The sequence below is a fragment of the Neopelma chrysocephalum genome, unplaced genomic scaffold (genome assembly GCF_003984885.1).
Source record: "Neopelma chrysocephalum unplaced genomic scaffold, ASM398488v2 Primary Assembly neopelma1_23, whole genome shotgun sequence".
Taxonomy (NCBI): Eukaryota; Metazoa; Chordata; class Aves; order Passeriformes; family Pipridae; genus Neopelma; species Neopelma chrysocephalum.
The window spans coordinates 24,429,449-24,451,407 of record NW_020897691.1 but is presented as its reverse complement, the minus strand read 5'-3'; the positions used below and the strand labels follow the sequence as shown (position 1 = coordinate 24,451,407).

General features: G+C 36.6%; 1 protein-coding gene across 3 annotated transcripts in view; it reads left to right on the top strand.

Annotated features, from left to right (window-relative positions):
* The window catches only part of EYA4 (EYA transcriptional coactivator and phosphatase 4), a 156,015-nt gene that overhangs the window by 104,344 nt on the left and 29,712 nt on the right, over positions 1-21,959 (top strand). For 2 of the 3 annotated variants that reach the window (XR_003535437.1, XM_027690695.1), the window contains exons 4-11: positions 879-1,003; positions 2,135-2,203; positions 7,214-7,306; positions 13,153-13,219; positions 15,226-15,368; positions 15,508-15,651; positions 16,496-16,575; positions 16,943-17,108. Coding sequence is in view for 1 of the 3 variants with exons in the window: in XM_027690695.1 (XP_027546496.1) it covers positions 879-1,003; positions 2,135-2,203; positions 7,214-7,306; positions 13,153-13,219; positions 15,226-15,368; positions 15,508-15,651; positions 16,496-16,575; positions 16,943-17,108 (887 nt within the window). In the remaining 2 variants the exon portion in view is untranslated. Of the gene's footprint in view, positions 1-878; positions 1,004-2,134; positions 2,204-7,213; positions 7,307-13,152; positions 13,220-15,225; positions 15,369-15,507; positions 15,652-16,495; positions 16,576-16,942; positions 17,127-21,959 lie in introns of all 3 variants that reach the window. The other variant, XR_003535436.1, reaches the window with a different exon arrangement.

Here is a 21,959-nt window from a genome sequence, read left to right as displayed (position 1 = left end):
TCTTACCTGCTGATGCATGGCCTCCAACAAGATCAGTTTTTACCCGCTCGTCCAGACTACTGCTGGGAAGGCTATCCTGCCAGTGGCATATCAGTGCATCTCATGGTTGACATAGGCATTTACTTGAGTAAATGAGATTCTTTACTTCATGTGCCTTTGGGTAAGGCCTTTGTTCATTTTCCCAGTTGAGATGTAGTATTTCCTACATTTTCTTGAGCATATTCAGGCTCTGAATCTATATCTTGCAGTCTAATCCACTTGAAATTTTGCAGACTTCCTAGAAATTACTCAGAACAAAACAAGGATCAAATGATCTAATAAGAATATACATATTTGTAAAAGTGAAGAATCTTCCAGATATACATGAAAGTTCTGTTCATTCACTTGTATGGCCTGTACCTATGATTTAGTGTGGATGCAGTGACTGCTGGTGGTTGGAATACAGATAGCAGGAGGCAGAAGTTCCTATTTTGACTTTCTGTAATGACTGACTCTTCACTGAATTTCTCTATTTTCTTCTAAGAAGTACCTATTACCTGAATTTGTCCATTCATCTCTCCATCTGTCCATCCATATATATGCACTACCTCATGCACATCTTTTACAAGCTCTTTGAGCAGTTTCATAAGCCTGTGTCACTTCATAATACCTAAAGGAAAAGAAAAAAATACTGGCATTGTTGCTATTCATATAAAATTATTAGCTACTTTCCTAGGTTTGGTAAAAAGCAAAGAAGATGTCAAAGGAACCTGTATTAATTTATTAATCTGACTGCATTGCAAACTCGCCATATAAAAAAAAGTTATTAAAGAAAAAGCAGATTATAGTAATATTATAGTAATAATAGTCGATAATACTGTCACCTTCTTTTTTAACAGGTCTATGGAAATGCAGGATCTAGCCAGTCCTCATAATCTTGTTGGAAGTAGTGATGCACCAGGTAGTTCCAAACTGGATAAGTCTAGTCTTAGTAACACATCAGTTACAACAAATGGAACAGGAGGTAAGTATAAGACACTGCTGGCACATACAAAGTTTTGGCTAGTTTTTAGTAATATGCATCTTTTAGCATAATTTCAAGAATGACTATATACCCATTTATAAGTACCCAGCAAGAATTATGAAAAAATGGCAGTCATAAAAGTATAAATCTCTAATTCTAACATCACTTCTTCAGTTTGCATCAATTGAAGTAAGAGGCAGAACTGAAGCAAGTTGCAAACGTAAAACAACGAAAGATTTTGAATGGTTGACTTGAACACAGTGTTAAAGGTTTGCTTATACCTGCTGGTAATTTGAAATAAATTACATTTTCTGTGTCATATTTCATTAATGAGTAATAATTTACTCTTACACCCAGAACTACGTAGGTAGTTAGGTTAAATTAAAATCACTGTCAAAAGAAGTACATCAAAATTAGGCTTAGGTAATTTTTTTTCATGATGAATTCCATTTCTTGGGAGGTAATGCAAGTTTGTCATAAAGAGATTGTTACATTTTCCTCAGAAGTAGCTGATTTTTACTGCTGTAGGTGTTACTGTAGGGACAGCACTATCATGCAGCTACAACACAGATGTTCCAATGCTGTCAGATAATCGATAGCTGAATTGGAGCAGTGGGAAGCAGAGTACCACATTCTGAGGTGCAGTCCATGAAAGATACGCCATGGATATGAGCCAAGCTAGAGTTTCAGCCTTCTTTTTAGAGTTTGTACATTGCTGTCTATTTTAACAATTTGCACTAAGAAAACTTTTTTTAAGTTTGTTCTTTCTGACCACAATGTAGAGCATTTTATTCACTTATCCCTATTTTTAAAAAAGTCTGTCAGTGTGAGTAAAGAGTGCATGTGCTTGTGAGGGTAACAGAACTCTGCAAAGAAAGGCTGAACCACATTTTTAAATAGAATCCTTATTCCAGCAAAAGAGAGAAGTGAAAACTTCAAGCATACCATTAAAGAACTCTAATAACTAGATGCCTCTGTATTATACATGCATAAATAAACCAGTTAAAATAATACCCATAAAAACAATACAGTGCAGTTAAAAGACTTAAGGCACTTAATTGCCTTGAGGACTTCTCAGGTACACTGAACAGACATTGGGAGAATGAACTGTTATACCATTCCTGTTCTCAGGAGACAACATGACTGTGTTAAATACTGCAGACTGGTTGCTGAGTTGCAGTACTCCCTCCTCTGCAACAAGTATGAGAGACCCTGGTACAGTGCATGTGTGTGGTGGTGTGTGGTGGTGTGTCTCTGTGACTGCTGTGTGACATCTCTCTTGGTTTGCTCTGTTCTTTTGTTATGCAGTTTGAACATTCTCGTGGGGTTTTCTTCCCAGTCCTTTTTCCCCTACCCCTTCTAAAAGGCTTTTCCCACAGCCAGGAAACTGGTAGGAAGTTACAATAAATAGTTATCTTACAATGCTTTGAAAGTAATTTGATGAGCAAGGAGAACTTAACCCACTTATAATTAGCTTAACTGTCTACATGCTCTGAGAGACTGGGATTGTCTCGTGGTGTTCAACATTGCTGGGAATAGCCAGTAGTCAACATTAGTGGAAGTCAGACCAATGGAATGTTCACAGAATGCCCCTTTACTTTTCTTTTGTTTTTAAGTACAGCATTACATGATTATCTGAGCATTATTGGTTGACATTATTGTTACTATTCTACTACAATTCTAATTATTAATCAAAGCTTATGTCCAGTGTGCTACTACATGTAACTTGCAACTTTACAAACATTTGGCCAAATTTTCCAAGCTGTTGTTGTCATTTACAAGTTTACTGACATGTATTAGTAATTTTCATGAGTTGTAATGATTAATAATAATTCTGTATGTGACACTGTTGCAGTACATACAGGATTAATCATATCTGTAAATGTGAATCACAGCGTTTCTCTACAAGTCATTACAAAGGTGCTTAAGTTGTGCAGTTTTGGTCTAAAGTTAGGAAGATCTCAAAAACTTTCCTTTTAAAAAATCCCTCTGAATTAGCTTGCCTTTTGTAAAACATATCCACAGAAAATTTACCAGACAAAAAATTGACTTGAGTACCAAAGGTCATTTGCACTAGAATAACTCATTCCATGTGAATGTTCCTGCACAATTACAAGAATTTAAGTTTAAGGAAGGACTTAGCTAATAACTTAGTCTGTCACCTCAGTTAACTGTTCAGCATGTTCAGATGAATGTGGAAAGTAATAATTTAAGTACTAATATTTTAATCAGACAAATTGCTATCACAGCTATTGCACTTGCTTGTCCTGCTTCATGCATAGTAGTAGCACCTCTTGCCCCTAAAACTCTGCATTCATTTTCCATTCTTAACATAGAGGGACTCTTTGGGGAAAAAAATGAGGTCATCAGATTAGTAGTCATTTTGGTCTGCTAAGTCCTTTCTTCAAGTAAAGACCATATATTATAGAAGCTGTCGCCTGTTGGGAGCTGTATTCTGAGTTAGTCTTAGAATAATGAAGTTTGGACAAGATTCCTGGAGGTCAGTTGGGCCAAACACTGCTTAGAGCAGGGCCAACTTTGCTGTTAGATCGTGTTGCTCAAGGCAGTGTCTACCTGAATGTTGAGTGTCTCCAAGGAGTAGGTGCCACAGCCTCTCTAGGCACCTGTCCCATGGCTTGATTATGCTCATGGCAAAGAATTTTCCTCTTACATCTAATTGGATTTTTCCCTTAGTACAGCTTGTGTCTGTTTCCACCTGTTGTTTCCCAGGGCACTTTTTGAGATGAGTGTACCTTTGTCATCTTTGAATCTTCCCAATAGCTGCAGGCAGCAATTAGCTCTCACCTCAGCCCCCCTCTTCCTAGGACAGAGAAAAAAGCCCAGCTTCTTTTATCTCCTTGTACATCATATGCCCCTGCACCTGATGATGGTGGTAGCTCTACCCTATTAGCACATCATGGTTTTAGCCCAGCTGGCAACTAAGCCCCACAAAGCCACTTGCTCTATCCCAGCCAAAAACAGGACACATGCAGTCTTCACTGTTAGCAGCACTCAAATGTATTTCCAGTTAGAGATTGCTTTTCATTTTATTTTTACAGTCTCAATATGCAAAAAAAAAACCAAACAAAAAACAAAAACAAACTAAAAGTAAAACTAATCAACACTTTAAAAATAGAATATTAAATGTATAGTCTTTAAAGTATTCATCCAGAATGCTGGTTAAAACTCATAGTGTCTGCATTATGTCTAGGACAGTTACTATAGTAGTATCAGAACCATGCTTTATCTCATGTGGGAAACTGAGGGATGATTCTGTGTTTTTAATTGGTGTCAGCTTTTATTTTGATTTCAGCTTTAAATGTTCCTGTTTTTTTGAACTGATGTTAGAATTATTTTTTTTCTAAGTTAGCTTTGTGCTTTTTTCTTTCTTAGTTTAATGATATACAACATAAAGAAAAATAGATAATAGTCAAAATCTCAGCTACACTGAGGAAACACCTTGACGAATTCCTTACTGTCATAAAATCTGAATGCAACAAAGTAGAACTGTTTAAAATCAAGCGCATATAAAAATACTTCCTACATGTATTTTTCAACAAAACACAGTGCCAATATAATGTTTTTCCTCAAGTTAAGTACAGGAGAGAGTTTCTTTTGTTTTGATTCTTTGCCGCTTGGCAGGGACAGAAAATAGATGGTGCCTCTTGGTGCTGATGGAAGTGCACTGCAGCTGGCATTAACCAGAACTAGATGCAATTCTAAAGTAAACATTTAAATTCATTACTGAAGTTTTTGTTAAATATAACAGTCAAACACATACTGTCTTTCTAGATGCAGTACTCAACATAGGTTTGTAGCTTGATATGGGCAATAGTGCAATACCATCTTGAATAGAAAGAGATAAAGGTACTAAAAAGTACTTTTTTTCATGTAGGTAGGTATCCAAACTTTGCAGAAGTAAGTGGAGGCATCCGTACATAGTAATCAGAAAATAAGTTTAATTACTTTTCATGCTTCAGACAACCATACATGTTCCATATGACTGAGAGGTTCAATGGAGGAAATCATTTTGTGACAAATGACACTTAAGTTTTTTCTTGATCTGATGTAAATAAAATCACATCTTTCTCATATAAATATAGAAATGGGAATGATTGATTACTCTTATGAATGACTTTGTTCATTTTGGGTAATTTTGTCACAGCTTTTTTTTTTTAATGAGAAGATAATAGCTAGCAGAATGAGAAGGAGTGCACAACAGCTTGAAAAACTGTGGCTATAATTCTTCCCTGATGATGCCATATTGAGTTAATATCCTCCTGCTTGCAGGGAGACTATGTGAGTGTGGTAATTTTACTAAAGAGAAACAGTAATGAAAAGAAGTTTACTTTCAAAAGACAAACATTCGAATATTTTTTAAACATACAACTTAAGCAAGAAGATGCTACTTAGTTTGATTGGCACTAGGGCACCGGTAATGCGGCAGGGCACTCTACCTGTCACAGGGACAAATATATCCCAATTCATCTGCTTGATCTAAACAAGTGTAGGTCGACATCAGTAGCATCCCATATGACTTACTGAAGTAAGGTCCATTAAGCAGTGTGACTGGAAATGGGATGTGATTTTGTAGGAGAGGTAACTCATGCGGGGCTCAACACAGCAACTGTATTGGTAGCTGTGCAGTTCCCGATGAACAGCTTGCTGTGCTCACAGACACAAGCGAGAATAGCAGAATGGATCTGGGAGTTCTGGACCTTCTTCCCATGAGAAAACAAAATCCTTTATTTAGCTCATCCACTACCTTTTCCTCTACAGACTGTAAGAGGGATGGTGAACTTGAGGGCAGATCAGGCTGCTCTTGGACTGAATCAACCTCTGGAAGCACCCCTATGTCTCAACTAAACGTGAAGGGAGATTAGCAGGCACCTTTTATATGCCTCAGTTAGGTGACTTGAATCTGAGACATAGTTTTTAAATATATTGCCAGCTCAGAACATGAAATTCTCGCCTTTCCCATACTGCTGCCAGTGAAATCAAACATGGATGCAGTGATGTTGACAGATGAGAGCTTTGGTCAGCTTAGCTGATGGCCCTCAGAGGCATCAGGTAACCAGCTGGCAGAAAACACCTTTCCTTGGCATGTGTTAGACCTGCTGAGGGGGCTCTGCCAGCCCAGCTGTCACAGCAAAGGCTTCTTCACAAATCCCAGGCTGTGTACTCAGAATTTCAATACCTGGCATACACCTGTGGCAGTAGCCTGTGCAGGTCCTCATTGGGACTTCTCTCTGTGCCCCTGGGCACCTACCAGTCCTGTGATATCTGTAAGCATGTTGCTGATGTATATGTGATGCATGTTCATGCCCAACTCTAATTGACCTTCACAAAGAAATTATGATAATATGTTGAGGGTGTCCATATTTGTCAGTCAGGCAGCTATTAAAAGCTGCAGTGTATTCTGTACTGCTGTTTCTTACCACATCAATTAGAAGGGTGGTTCCCAAACTCCATTACAAAAGTCCATGCCAAATGTTCTCTCCAGGTAACATATTAACTATAAAATCTGTATTGCCTCTGTGGTGCTTTCAGTTATAACTTGGATGTTAAGACTGCATGATGATCTGTAAGAAGTAATTTGAGTTTAGAGTGGACCCAAATGTTGGGTAACCTCTGACTTAGAAGCTGACTTGTGGCTGCCTTTTGTGTCCTACTCTAGTTCTTTGGCTTTTTTTTCTTTCAAATTTCTCTCTTCCTTTATGGAAAATTGCTTGCTGGTAACCTAGCTCAAAAAGGCCCCCACAGACTGTAAAAGGGGAGGGGGAAAGGCAACATGCTGGCACTGTGAAAGTAATTTGCTTCTATGTGAGCATGAAACCATATTATAATTGTTTTACTTGTCAGGCAAAACTATTTTTGTTATGTGCTACATCCCTTGACAGCTAATGTTTCCTTCCTCTCTGCTACTCTTAGGGAATTGTTAGAATCAATTAAATGTAGGTTGAAATCTCCCCAGAAGATATTCCAATTGCTAAAACTAATAGCTAGACAAATAGACAGATAAAAAGTTATGTAGATGCATGTCCATTCCAAACAGAGCTAGTGTAGATTGTCTCAATTCGGTGATAGAGCAAAGGCTGAAGCTGTTGCACGCATGCTTGTTCTAGCTGGACTACCATTAGTGCGACTGGCATGAGGACTCCAGTACAAATTTAGAAGTAAAATCTCATGTCTACTTATTCTTCTATGTAGTGTCTCTTCTTGCAGTCAAAACAGAACCCATGAACAACAGTGAAACAACAACAACAACTGGAGATGGATCGCTTGACACTTTTACTGGGTCAGGTAAAGCCATAATAAGATCACGTTTTGTTAGATGCACATTATTGTAGTATTTAATAACATTCACTATTGAATATTTCGCTGCATGGAAGCAATTTTTAAAAAGCTACAATAAAGTAACATTTTAATACCTAATAATAATAAAAATAATAATAACTTTTTCATTCTTATAAGTACAACTCTGCAATTTACATGAGGTGGGATCTTAAAGAAGCTTTTATGATTCCCAAGACGATTGTTGTATGCAAAAATCTTATAGCAATACTGTTATTATAGTACTGTAGAGTTTTTTCTCAGGATTAGTCATGTATGATCTTGGGAGGAAAAATGGATTGTATTTGTAACAGCCATGCTAATTTGTAAAATTTAAAATCTTAAGGGTTATATCTCATTGCTAATTGTTTTACTCCTATAAGCAGTGTGTTAGTTTAAACGCTGACCAGATTACCATAAATTACTTTCTTTCCATTACAGTGAGCTGCTTTCTTTCCATGAAAATAAAGTTTATATTTTACTTTAAATAATCATGTTTCAATTACTTCTTAAAAAAATCAAACAGCATTTTTTAAATATATCCCTATAAATTACTAAAATGTGATGAACTGTGGAAAAGAACAGATAATCTGCCTTCTAATCATTAAGTTGAATCCTGCTAATAATAATATTAACAAGGAGAGGAGGGAGATTAAATTTATATCTGAAAATACCAGTTCAGCAATGCTTGACTGAAATGTCCATGAAACCAGGAATCACCACTCACACTGATGCTACTATTACTTTGGTAGACTTAGGTAGTCAAACCATATATATAATATTTTGGAAATCACAGTGTTTCTGTGTAATTAAATTTATTTTAAAATGAGTGTGTATTTCTGGAATTGTCTTGTAGGCAATACTCCAAAGTTGATTATTCCGAAAAATATTTATAACAAATATAATGCCTGAAGAAAAGGTCATTAGTGAGATTTAAAGCAAGCGTACACTATTTCTGATTAGAAAAAATGAAAACATTGTCTCCATTATAATTATACTGAAAGGAACCATATTAACCACAACCAAGTCTAACAAGTTCCATAAAATGTTAAATAATCTTGGCTAAAATTTAGCTTTTCTTTTTCACTCTGTTGTTACTCAATGCTAGGATTTTATTAGTAATGATTACAGATTGTAAAATGTCCAACCACATATATGATTTTGTCATTGTCAGTGAAATTTTATCAGCTTCTGCCATGTATGTAAGGCAGCTGAGTTGTATTCCATGTGTAAAACATGGCTAAGGCAACATTGGGGTACTAAAAATTGCAGCTTCCAGTTCGGGTTTAGATAGTTAAGTAATAGCCTGATTTTCCCAGGTGCCACTCACCCATCAGCTTCCACTGACTTCAAAGAAGTGCTGAGATCTCTACACTTTGGATGTTTGGAAAGTTGGTGCCTCCAAAAAAAAAAGACAGGAATTTGAGCCTTGCACAGTCCTTTTTTGCCTGTTAGCCACCTGCATACTCAAAAGAAATATGAACCTGATTCTCAATTTAGTCCACAAGCTCAAGCTTTAAATGAGTACAGTCATTCACAGTGGGAAATCGATAGTCTGCCTGTCTGGGTGACGTGCAGTCTTCATCATCAGAGCGAGACGCAGATCTGCCTTGATAATGTACCGAGCCTTTCATGAAGATTGAATACTTTACTTTCACACTTGCCTTTTATTGGTACTTGCAAATTGGACAATTTCATTGACTCTAGGTTTGTGGGAGAAGTGCTAAAGAACAATAAAAACTCAACAAAACCAGTATTCCTCTTGATTTTTTAACCTAACTGGTTATTTGAGAAGTTTAATGGGTTGCCAAAGACAGTAAATACTGACTAGTAGGCAGATGTCATTTCAGATGAGCCAGATGCAACTGAAAAAAAATGCATAACAAAGCCCAACACTGAACAATTTGTTTTTTCCTTATAATCAGGTACATACATGTGTTATTCCCAACTATGACAAAGTGATAATGTTGGTACTTTCCTGCAGCTCTCAGAGGACCTGTGCGCTCATTTTTTGAGGATGCCCAGACACACAGGCCACTGTTATCTACTCTGTCTTGTACAAGCATCGGTCAGAAGCACTCAAGCGTTCTTCGTTGAGTAGGGAAGGATTTAGGTGTATTCTTAAATAATTTATGACATCAGACATGAATGAAAAGAGAATTCCTGGAGCTGAGACTCTGCCATGCAGAAATCCTCTCTTTCAAATACTCTACCCGTTAAAATTGATTTTCATGCTCCAAGGGCAGTCAAAACATGTGACTTGTCCTGGAACTGAGCAGAAGGCTGAACAAGCCCTGTGAGGTGTAAAGTAGTCAGCTCTGTGCCTAATGACCAGCTGTAACACAGAAAGTGTTGGTCAAACAGAGTGTGTGAGGTATAGGGCAGGAGAGACAGATTAGACTCCACAGAAAACTGTGATTCTGTTGATTGAAAAGTCAGAAAGATAAAGTGTGTAGGTCTCTTGAAGTTAGAGTGACAGTTGCCCTAGTGGTCTTGGCCAGGTCATTGGGACTGAGCATGCTCCTGCTCAGGGCTACAGTTCACGTGTTGCAGCTCACAATCAGGGCGGCAGTTCCCCTGTCCTGCAGAGCTGCCCCTGGGAGAATCCATGCTAACCCTCTTAGCATGGGTTAGCCAGGTGAGGAGTCGCACTGTGCATCCCCCTTCCTCCTTCTTTTTCTTCAAAGAAGAACAGTTGGTAATTAATATCAGGTACTCGGTTTGAAGCTTTGTGGTTCTTCAGCAGACTCCCACCGGGGTAGCATTCACAGGATCTGGGGAGGTGCACAGCCTTGAACTGAGATTTTCATACACTGTGAATTTGTTGCAGCTGCTGTACTGTGAGTGCATGCATTCTTGTGTATATATTGCTTACAATAGTGGATTTAATTTAAGAACTGTCATTTTAATGGAGTGGAGAGAAAGATACTTGTTGATCTCATTATCCTTTTTACTTAGGATTTATTACACAAAAAAAAGGATATAGAAAATACTTCCTGAAGGCTATAAAGGTGAAGTTAGGAAATGTCTGTTTAACTGCTGTTTAACCTACATTTGGTTGACTTGTGCATAGAGATTGCGATGTTACTTAAGTGAGGTCCTTTTAACTTAACTTTTTTACATGGAATTTTCCAGATGTGTAATGAAAAAATACAAAACTACAACCTGTGTTAATATACTGATCTCAAGACATGCTATTAAAACAGTTAATGGTCATTTAAATCCCCCACAGCCACCTTGGCCAGTTGATCTGAGAGAGTAACTGGTAAGGGCTGGCTGTCAGCCTTCTTGTCCCCTCTGTGAAACAATGCTGCTGGGGAGTGCAATATGCCCTCAGTGCCGTAGGGGAACTGGAGAGATCAAGGGTCTTATACCTGCCCTGAAGAACATTCCTCTGATAAATTCAAATAGTAAAAGCTTAGGAATATTTGACTTTTTCAGAGAAGAAACAATTTTGGTGGGTTTTTTTTGTTTTAATATAAGTAACACAAAACAGCATTTAGCCCCATTCATTTAAATGGCTATTTACAGTGGCACAGTTACAAAACCCACAGCAACCAGCCTCCACATCTCCTCCATTTCCACCAGTCCTCAGAAGTAGGGTTAGGAGGCAGTCAAAGTTGTTGAAGTTTGATAACCCTTAGAGTTACCAGTTTGATCTATGAGATACAGATGAAGTCCACAGACTCCACTCAGTCATAATGTTCTCTTATGGTAGGCCTTACACCCTGTGTTTCTCAAACACCTTATAGTGTAAAATGTAGTACACAAATTGCTGGGACAAACTACAGAGAAAGAGTGAAAAAAACAGATTTTTAGTCTTGCCTCTTTTTTTCCTTACAACTGGCAGTATCATTAGGAAAATTGGAAAAAAGAAAGAAAAGGAAATTTAAAACCAGACATATTCCAAAAGCATTTTATTTTCTTCTCTGAATTTTTAAAATAAGACATATGCAGAAAGAAAAAAAAAGCAGGCAGAACAGTTTTTTTAAAAAAAAACATTAGGTTTTGATAGCTCAAGTGATCTAAATTAATAGTAATTAATTTCTTTTGTAGTTTACATAGGGTGTGGTGGCATGGTAAATGTGCTTTAACCAAACTGATTATTCAAGTGAACTCTTATACAGCAAATGATCAGACAAAAAGTGGAGCAGTATGGGCAAAAGTGATCCAATAAGCCAATAATGGATCACAAAAGTTCCTTGCCCCAAGAATCACCAAGGTCACTCTATTAGCTATTGCTTGTCTTTAGAAAGGTCACAGAGATACAAAAGGGAAGAGTAATTACTCTTTGAGCCTTAAATAACTAAGAACATCCTTTAGAGTTCTATGGACTGATTATGTTGATAGATACAGCTATAGGTTTGTCTAACTCTGGAAATAGCTGCCTGCACATGTAGCGGATCATTCTGTGAGTTGAGTTTAAATTATGGAAAGGCATTCTCAGAAAAAAAAAAGAATAACCACACAAAATGAAATTTAGCAGATTTCCATCATGGGCAAACCCTCAATATCTTTTCAAACAGCAACTCTTTTGTGAAATCTGATGGCACATGCTTTAAAAGTTATTATCCAGTTCTTCTTCACTTTCAAGCCATACTCAACTGCACATTTTAAAAATAAGTTCATTGTTTTTCTTCTACTGTATTTTGCTTTTAAGTCCTATACATTCTAAATGCATTTAAACTAGCTTTAAAAATATCAAGCTCTGCATATGTTCACAGCAATAGATCTGGAAGACGTTAATTAGGCCTGGATGTAGAAATATATCATGTTTCATAAAATAGTTAGGAACCTAAACCTATTTGTCACTTATATAATTCTGAATGTTCATTTCTACTACCATTACGAATAACTCAGGAAGAGGGTACACTTTGAAGTACAACTATGATTGATTAGACTAAAGAAATTCCAGTGCTTCATTGTATACTACTTTAATCTTTTGAAAAGTGAATGAACAGCAGATGGCCTAATAAAGACACTCTGTATGTTTGCCCAGTATGGATTTGCTCTGAAGGGATTGGTTCGACACTTTAGAGTACATATATTTGGAATACATCTGTCTTAGTCAAGACAGATGGCTAAGGGAAAGAGAAACTTCCAAACACTTGGAATTAATCCAGTGTGAGCATCGCTTCTGAATGAAATTTTAATTGGTTATGACTATTGTTCTGTTAGCTTTCTTGGAAGAATGCAGCTGTGAATCGTATAGACATACACAATTTGGATGGCTACTGAACAGGACTGTTTATCCATACTTCACAATAAAAATATTGGTTTTAGTGAATGTATTCTAATCTGCTTGTTTATAAAGAATGATATTTGCTTTCTTGTGGTCAGCCTAGTGTCTTCCTAAGCTGACTAAAATTAGCAACAACCATATAAAACATGCTTTTCCATCCAGTATTAAAATTGAACTTGTTAATGTGAGCCTTTAAAGGTATGTGTATGTTATCTCAATACCCTATGTTAAATCACAAGATTCTTTTTAACTCTCCCTTTTAATGCAGCTTGCAAATTTGAAGGATCTACAGTGTGTGGATCACAGATGATCTATTAAATATATGCTTCTGTCAGTCAAGCTGAAAAAGCACAACACCCCCATGCTAACTAGAGGGTTCCGCACAGCAATGAATGATTTACATTTTTTTTATTTTTTATTAAGATGTTGCAGTTCAAGGGACATCTGCTTCCTTGAAAAGCTGTGCATTTCAATAAGCTTCTCTGTTAATCTTGCCGCATTGGTGTTCACACCGTTTGGATGTATCGGTCTCATGGTGTTTCTAACTGCTGTACTCTTGTTTTCTGTTTTGCAGTAATAACAAGTAGTGGCTACAGTCCAAGATCAGCGCACCAGTACTCTCCGCAGATATATCCCTCCAAGTTAGTGTCTGCACCTCTTCTAGTCTTTTATAGGGAATTGACCTTGGCTGTAGGCAGTTCTGTGGTTTGTAGCAAACAAGTGTTCATCAGCAGAAGAAACAGAGAAAAAGGAAAATTCTTAAGCCACAGTACTGGCTCCCTCTCCAGCTTTTTTTTCCTCATGTATCTGCAGAGTAAGATCCCGCTCTGTGCAGTATTGCTGCACAAGAAATAGCCTTGAATATCTGCACACAATAGAAGGAAAAAATCAGACTATTATGTTGTTGGACATCAGCATATTAACAGTACTAGCAATATATACAGAAATATTTTGAAGAAGTCAATTTATATATAGAAATCACAATTGCATGCGCAAGTTGCATTCTGGGGCTAGCCCTGTCCCTGACCCTCCCAGGGCCATCATTGCCAAACACTTCCAAACATTCCACCATCATGAACCACCCTTTCCTCATCCCTCTCCAATATCATAACATTTAAAAATCAAATAAATTAAATAAATTGGATTAGCTTTTAATCTCATTATTTTTAAGCCATCAGGTGATAGGAATAGAAAATGTCTTTTTTTCTTTTGTTGTTGTTTTTGTTTGTTTGTTTGTTTTTGTTTTGTTGTTGTTGTTGTTTGTTTTGGGGGGGTTGTTTGTTTTTGTTGAGGAAAACAGGGTTTTGGACAATCACATGAATCCAGGAGTGCAAATATTAGGAAAAAACACAGAAGATGTTCACAGAAGATGAAACTACTGCAGTTGGCAGTCTGTTAGTTTGCTTGTCCTATGATCAGTGCTGTGCACAAGGGTGCTTGATTCCAGTATGCCATCTATTTGTTTCCGTGTCTTTGATACAGGACACAGCTACCTGTGTGACTTTGATACAGAGAAAACATTGACATTGTAGCTGATTAGGCTTTTTCAAGTTTTGTGGGTTTTTTCCCCAAATTTGTATTGGCATGATGGTAGCCAATATTTATTAATACGGAAAGTAGGTGCCTGAACAAAGAGCCCTCGTTCCACTTAAAACAGGTTTTGGCAAACTATATTAGGTATTTTTGGCCATATACGTTACAAGATTTAATAGAATTTTTTAATCTACTGTTACAATTTTTTGGCATATAAATTAATGAGCAATCCCTTTCTGATAGTAAAAGCTGCCAACTGTACTGAAATAATTAGAAAGAAAAAAAAATTAAAAATTAGAATCTGAAATTTAGTCATGGCTTTTAATGGCCAGGTTTCAGTTAGCGTAATTCTACAGAGTGTGTTTATTCAACTCTTGGTCCATAAAGTCTTATTTGACTTACAAAACAATCCAAGAAAAATGTTTCTCTGTATATTTTTGCAACTCTAGAGGGCAAAAATTTTGAACTTGGTTTTATTCAATCTCTCTATAAAACCCTAGTATTCATAAATAAAGACCATTTATGTTTCCATTCTGTTTCCCTAGCCTATATTTTCCAAACGTTTAAAGCCCATCTGGTTACCAAAGTATTGCTGTCAATATTTTTTGTGCCCCTCTTAATGTGTATGATCCATCTCCCATTGAAGCTAGAGGCTAGAGGTCTGTTGAAGCAGAACCTACAAAGATGACATAATGTACTAGCTTCAGCATTCACCTCTGTATTTTCTTTATTCTTCTAGTCCAAATTTCCCTCCACTGGATTAAAAAAGCGTGGGGGCTTTTCTAATTTAAACGTTCTGATCTTGGCTGAAAGGGGTCAAATCCATCTAAAGCTGTGCAGCAGTGTCAGGGCCCACTTCGAAGTGGACACAGTAGCTTAAGAATTAAATTGTAGTGATGGGATGGCACAAAATATTCACTGTGCCTTGGGGAATGTGAGACAGAGTGTTTTTCAGCTTATTTCAGTGGGGGATGGAACAAATCCCAGAAGAGGAGCAGTTGGCAGAATAATGAACTGCCTTTGGACATCTTTAAACCTTTTGCTTTACTTTATTGCTTGAATCAACATACAAAGTATTTGTTGCCACAGTAATGCTATTTTTCCTGATATTTAGGCCCTATCCACACATTCTTTCTACACCAGCAGCTCAAACAATGTCTGCCTATGCCGGACAAACCCAGTATTCAGGAATGCAGCAACCAGCGGTCTATACAGCCTACTCACAGACAGGACAGCCTTACAGCTTACCCACTTACGGTATTTGGCCTCTTATTACTTCACTTTATATAGAACAAAAAAGCATTGCCAACTTGAGTGTTTTTTGCTTTCTGTTTTATTTTTCCCAACTGTAAGAAAATATTTTAAAGAATCAGTTGAAAATTAATTTCTTATACAGATTTGGGTGTAATGTTGCCAGGCATCAAGACAGAAAGTGGGCTCTCGCAGACCCAATCACCACTGCAGAGCGGGTGCCTCAGTTACAGCCCGGGGTTTTCGACCCCACAGCCAGGCCAAACACCCTACTCTTATCAGATGCCAGGTGAGTAGCCAACTCCAAAAAAAATTTAAAGCTAAGTATTTCTTTCCATTACTAATATGCATATGTGTGTTCATTTTGATAAGGTAGTTTGGATCTGGTCATGCAATACAGTCCCTGTTTGCACGTTTTTTTGGGGTTTTTTTGTGGGGTAAAAAATTACATGGCAGGACTGGAAGCATTTGTTATATTTATTAATATAAATAATTTGCCTTATTTCCATGTTTCAGAGTACGACATAATTTGATACTTGGGTTAACAATTTTTTAGAATTTCTCCTTAATTCATATTTATTCTTTCATTTACTATTCATTTAGTTATTTACTTGTTACCCTTTGATCATTGACAACATGTTTTATTTGGATAATTGTACAACGGTTAATCTTTTGAATATTACAAATTACAATATGAATATCTGATTTATGCTGAAAACAAGGACATGTCTCATTACAGATTGATTAAAAACACACCAATCATTAAATAGTCTTTGAAAAGATTTTGTTTTGTGAATGTAACACCAAAATGTTAGAAATTAAGACAAAAGAGAAGAAAGTATTTTAGGAGAGATGAGACACTGCAATAAATTGAAAAATGCTTTCTAGATCAGTGAGGTGGCTTACTGCTAATATCTTCCTTTCATGGTGTGAAGAGAAATGTATGCCTGTATGTGTGGAAGTAGCATTTCATTTCTGTTAAAGTTTCATTACAATATTTTATTATTTTACCAGTAAATAAAAGTTGTTTTTTTCTTCTGATTCTTTTACATATTAACATGGAGTATTCTATGTAGAATTTTATTTTGATTCACAAGCAAATTCTCACAGTTAATTGAATTTTTTAATTTTAGGTTCTAGTTTTACACCGTCGTCCACTATTTACTCAAACAATTCTGTTTCAAATTCCACAAACTTCAGTAGTTCGCAACAGGTATGAATTTTTATTTGCCAATTATGAGAGGACTTATATCACTCCAGTTATTGCATGTTACTTTAACTTTGGTCTGTTATGTTGAATGACATTCACTGTGGTTCAATGCTGTTTTCTGTGGAAAGTGATCAAAATCCCATTGGAAGCCTAGTTACATCTTGTGGCATTTAAATATTTCATCAATCTCACTGTAGTTTTTTAGCAAATATCCTTAAATTAAAAGACATTAAATAGTCTTAAAAAAAGTGCTAACCAAGCCTTCAGAATGCTTGAAAAAGTCATGTGATTGTACATTTAGAAATACTTAATGGAAAGAATCATTCATTACTGTACTTAATTAAGTGCTCTGCTGCATTTGCTGTTTTAGGATTATCCATCATACACAGCTTTTGGCCAAAATCAATATGCACAGTATTACTCAGCATCAACATATGGTGCATATATGACCTCAAACAACACGGCTGATGGCACTTCATCATCATCATCAACCTACCAGTTACAGGACTCTCTCCCTGGCTTGACTAGTCAACCAGGTACAGATCTGCATTCAGGTGAAAACAATTTTTCTGTTTTATTCTCTACTTGTATAGAGACGGAATTTCCACATCCACCTTGCATTGATTGAATGCCTTGTTTGAATACTGACATTTTAAGTCATGCCTTTCAGAAAACTTCACAATGTAAACCTGCCAAAATAAGCTTTTTTACTGTGTAGTTAGGAAACCTGTCATGTTTGCTAGTTAAATGAAGTGTTTGCAGGCTGAGATGGTTGTCACTATTAGTGACAGTGGGACTTTCCTGTTTCCACCTACACATTCTGAAGTATGGCTGCAAAGAATTTAACACAAGATACCATTGTTCATTTAACTATGCCCCAGCCATGCTAGCAAGAGCATGGCTGGGCTTTATTCAAATGTGTACAAGCCATCTATGCTAGTTAATTCACTAATTTAGGTAACAAAGAATAGAGAAATAGGTTAATAACACAAGTCTCTTTAAAAAAAATTGTATTGAACTAGTCTAATTTACAAAAAGAGCATTCTCAGGAGACGTGAGGAGGCTCCCTTTGCCTGCCCAGCCCTGCCCTCTTGTGCACAGCCACCACATCACAGCCAGAGCACAGTAACCTGTTACTTGTATTCCTAGGACACCCCTGGTGGGTAATGACAGTTCATTTTTCCTCAGCACTCAGAGCAATGTCTTCCAGGGCTTCGTCTCTTCACTGGCTTCACTCAGGCAGCATGGGTAGTGTCTCCCTTACCCACAGACTGGGAGCATTTCTAAAAAGACTAACAAACTGACTTTTGGATTAGGCTCTGCATAGGGCAGGAATTTGTGCTTTAGTCACAAAATCAACTAACTGCATAAATTTTTCCAACAACTGCACCATCTTACTGAAAAGTACAGTGGAAGGACTATTATTATAATGAATGTGTACAAAGGAAAGGTAACACTGTGTAGAAAAGTATAAGCAAGGCCTCATACTTAATATAAGCTGCTTAAATTTACTAAAAATGTTGGAACTTTAATTACATGAGTTGAAATTTTTCCTACCCAGATGTTTTCCTCAGGCTGATTTTTAAAGTCCAAGTGTGTGTGCATGTGTGTGTGTTTGGGGTGTGGTGTGGTATCCTATGGATATGGATATGGATATGGATATGGATATGGATATGGTATGCAATAGCTATGGGGAGATACACATTCCCTTGTTTTTTTTATGAAAAGTGTAATACATTATTCGGTAGTCTCAGAATGTAAATTTAGGAAGAAAAAGTTAAGAGGTAATGCAAAATCAAGTGAAATTTCAACAGTTGGAGGATATCTATAACAGATACAAATCATATGTATTTTTAAAAGAGAATGAAGCGTACTTAAAAGTTACATTTTGATAACTGTGCATGTCCTGTGTACTTTTCCTTGTTTCTTTATTATTCCTTCATATTCTCATTTGAGAAAATCAGTTTCCCATATTGTCTCTCCCTTATGTATCTCTGTTTCCTAAAAATGCTGTGTAAATTTATCATCTATTACGAACACCCTTAGTATTGAAGAGAATTGGCAAAAAAAGGAATCTTACAGAATTTGAACAGGTTGAAAAATTACCGAAGGCTTGACGTATGTGAAACATTGAAGATTTTTCTTGATTGTGGATTGTTTAAACATAGGAATTTGCTTTCTTTTTAAGTAGGTTGTTCATCTGAACTTAACAAATCCACCCCCATCTGTTCCTTATTTCTGTTGAGTGTTGCGCTGATCATGCAACCCTCTGCTGAGAGTGAAACGCCCACTTTGTGAATGCATGTCATGCCTATGCACTTCTGTGTCACTGTAAAAATACATTTCCATTGGTGAGGTGCAGTGTCTTGGAGACCATTTCAGATACTGCAGATCTTTAGCACTCACCATGTTCACTTACTGTCTAACAGACCTTAAGTCCTTAAGACTTACTCCAGCTAAAACCTAGGACTAAACACAGCAAGGCACTTCATTCTTCTGCCATCTCTTCTAACTATTAATTCAAATATCTAATCAAAACCTCTAGTACCCTCCAAACATATAGGATTTCTCAGTTTCATAATAAATCCCCATCAGATCAAGAGTTAATAACAGTTACAATTTTACTTATTGACCAAGTAAAGAAAATGAGATGAAAATTGAAATAGACTTCACTCTTTCTGCTATTCATGACAAGCAATAACACATTACAAGCCAGAAAAAAAAAAAACAGGCTTGTAACGTTGAAGCCATCTTCTGTCTGCTGTGTCAGGTAAGAATATGTAGCAAAGTCAATCCATAAGGAAAGTATGAAGGGGCTCAGAAATTCATCCATCCCACATCTGTGTGATGCTCAAGCCTCAAGGATTCTCTTCTGAGTTTGTATTGTGCCTGCCTTATATTAAGATTTTTCAAAATGCACTCATTACCACAGAGCATTTGTGAGAGAAATAGGTATCCCCTAGGGCACTTCATCTCAAATAGTGATAACTCAGATGAACCCTGAGATGAGGTCTCAGGGGATAAGTATATATGAGTACATTTGATGAATACATAAGTACATTTAATCTAGGGCAAATAAAACTCTAGCAGAGGAAATAGACCTGAATAAAAGCTTCATGTTAAGGTGTCTCACTTTCATATGTCCAGGGTTAAGGGAGGTGAATCACTGTAGGATATTAGCTCCTGTTTGGTTACCACGATGCAGCAAAGCTTACTCTCTCTAATTTGGTACCCACAATGAAGTCACACTTTGCAGATTCTCTGGGAGATGGCATTAGGTTTAAATGCACTGCATAAACTCTTTTCTCCTCCTTAAGTGGTAGAACTGTGTTTTAACAAGGAGGAGAGGATGTTCACATCAAACCAGAGATGGGAAACAATATTCTGGATACGAAAGATGACCTCCGTTTGTAGTGGTGGTACTGTAACTCCCTGTCCTCTAACTGGAGTGCTGCAAGGTCTCCACAGAATGAAAGGCTTCGTATTGGATATGAACAAGTGTATGAATGTGTGTAAGAACATCTGTGATAAAGCGGTCATTCCACATTTAACAGTTTCCTCCTGTTCTGTTGGATCCCTGATGCTGTTCATAGCCCAGGAGGTTATGTAGTATATTTATTAGGCATGTGTTGAATCTTGGAAAAGCTAAAAAATTTCAAACATTGTAATAAAAATTTCTTCTAGTATGAGCTGCAGTAGGAACTCTTCACGAGGGTAATGTTTTCAGTACTCTTTGATACTAGAATTTCTCACATTTCTTTATGTTACATGGCTGAACTTTTAATAAGTTTTCGTTTTATCAGTATTGACCTCATTTCTAAAGCAGAGGATAAGAGAACGCAGTTACTCCTTTAGCCTGCTGTTGGTAAAAAGCAATTCAAGCAATTAAGCCTACAGTTGTTTGAAAAAACATGCCCTACTGACTTCTGCAGTTCTAAAATGGATGCATACCTTGCATTCAAGTAAGAGACAGCTGCTCATTCTGATTTAGAGATTAGCATAATGAAATAAAGTTGGCTTTAAATATCTAGATTTTACAAGGAACAATGATTAGTTACAATACTAATTAGTAGATAATTATGCAAACATGTACAGCATTGACCCAAACAGAAGCCTGGGGCAAGTGGTAATGGCTAATGCTAAATGAAAATTAAAGTTATTTACTTTGGTTGTTGGATACTTTCAGAGAAGATTTAGAACACGGCTTCTTTTTTTGTATTTTATTTATAAACACAGTCATTGAGAACAGACGTTTTAATACATTACTGTAGAATGAGTTCTGATTTTTTTGTAGAATGTTGAAATGTTATAAATATGAAAACTCTTTTGGTAAGAATGTAAACATCCATCTTCACTTAATTTTTGCCTTTTCATTTCTGATTTGGTTTGAGATATTTTTTCCACTCTGTCTGAAAAATCTAGGAAACTGTATTTTTGTACAGAACTCTTGCACACTCAGAACTTCTTTTGAAGCCAGTGTAGGTCTTTACTGCACAAGGATCCTGATTAAGAAGCTTCTTTTTGTACATTTTTACATTTACCAAAATATATTTTGCTGTTCTTACGGGGAAAGAAGTAAGATAACGTGATCTTATTGATTGCTTTACTGCCTGCAGTGTCCTTACTGGCATCAACATCATACTAGGAATAGAAATGATTACTCAACAAGAACTCTCTCCCATCATTCTGTAGGAACAAAAGAAACCACAATGAGAACATTTTTCATTAGGTATTGTTATTGCTGCTTAATTTTACTGTCATTTTTTGGAAAATAAGAATTTTAACTGACAGAGAAACTAATATAGAATGCATATAATCCTTATCCAATTCAGGACAGAGCTATCTAAAATGGTATCTGGAATAAATTCTCAAATTGCAATTTTGAAAAATCTCTTCTTAGCTGCTGTCTGAAAGTTTTGCTCTGTTTGTTCTGCACAAGCAGAGAAGCACTTTCTGAGGAAGCGAGAGGGGCAAACCTGATTTCCTCCTATTTCATGGAGGATTCATCACCTTCCACATGCATACAGGGCTGTGGATTCTGGGCCGTGAAAATAAGTCTTTATACTTCATTTAAATCAATCAGTCAAATAAACAAGTGTACCCCAGAGAACTTAGATATGTCGTTCTTCAGGTAAATGTCCTAACCACTGGGCTCAGGAGCTAAGTTTCTTTTTATTCTCCCTTTCCTTGAATCTGGAATACTTTCATCACAATGTCTAGAGCTCTGGAGCTGCCATTCAGGAATGTAACATTATGGGTTTAAATCTTTTTCTTCCAAAAAATACACCAGTATGTTTCCAGTCAAGATGTAAATCTTCCAGTATATTTATTTTTAGTATCTTTTGTATGTGGTTGACTGCAAGGTGTAAACAAATGATGGAAGAGAT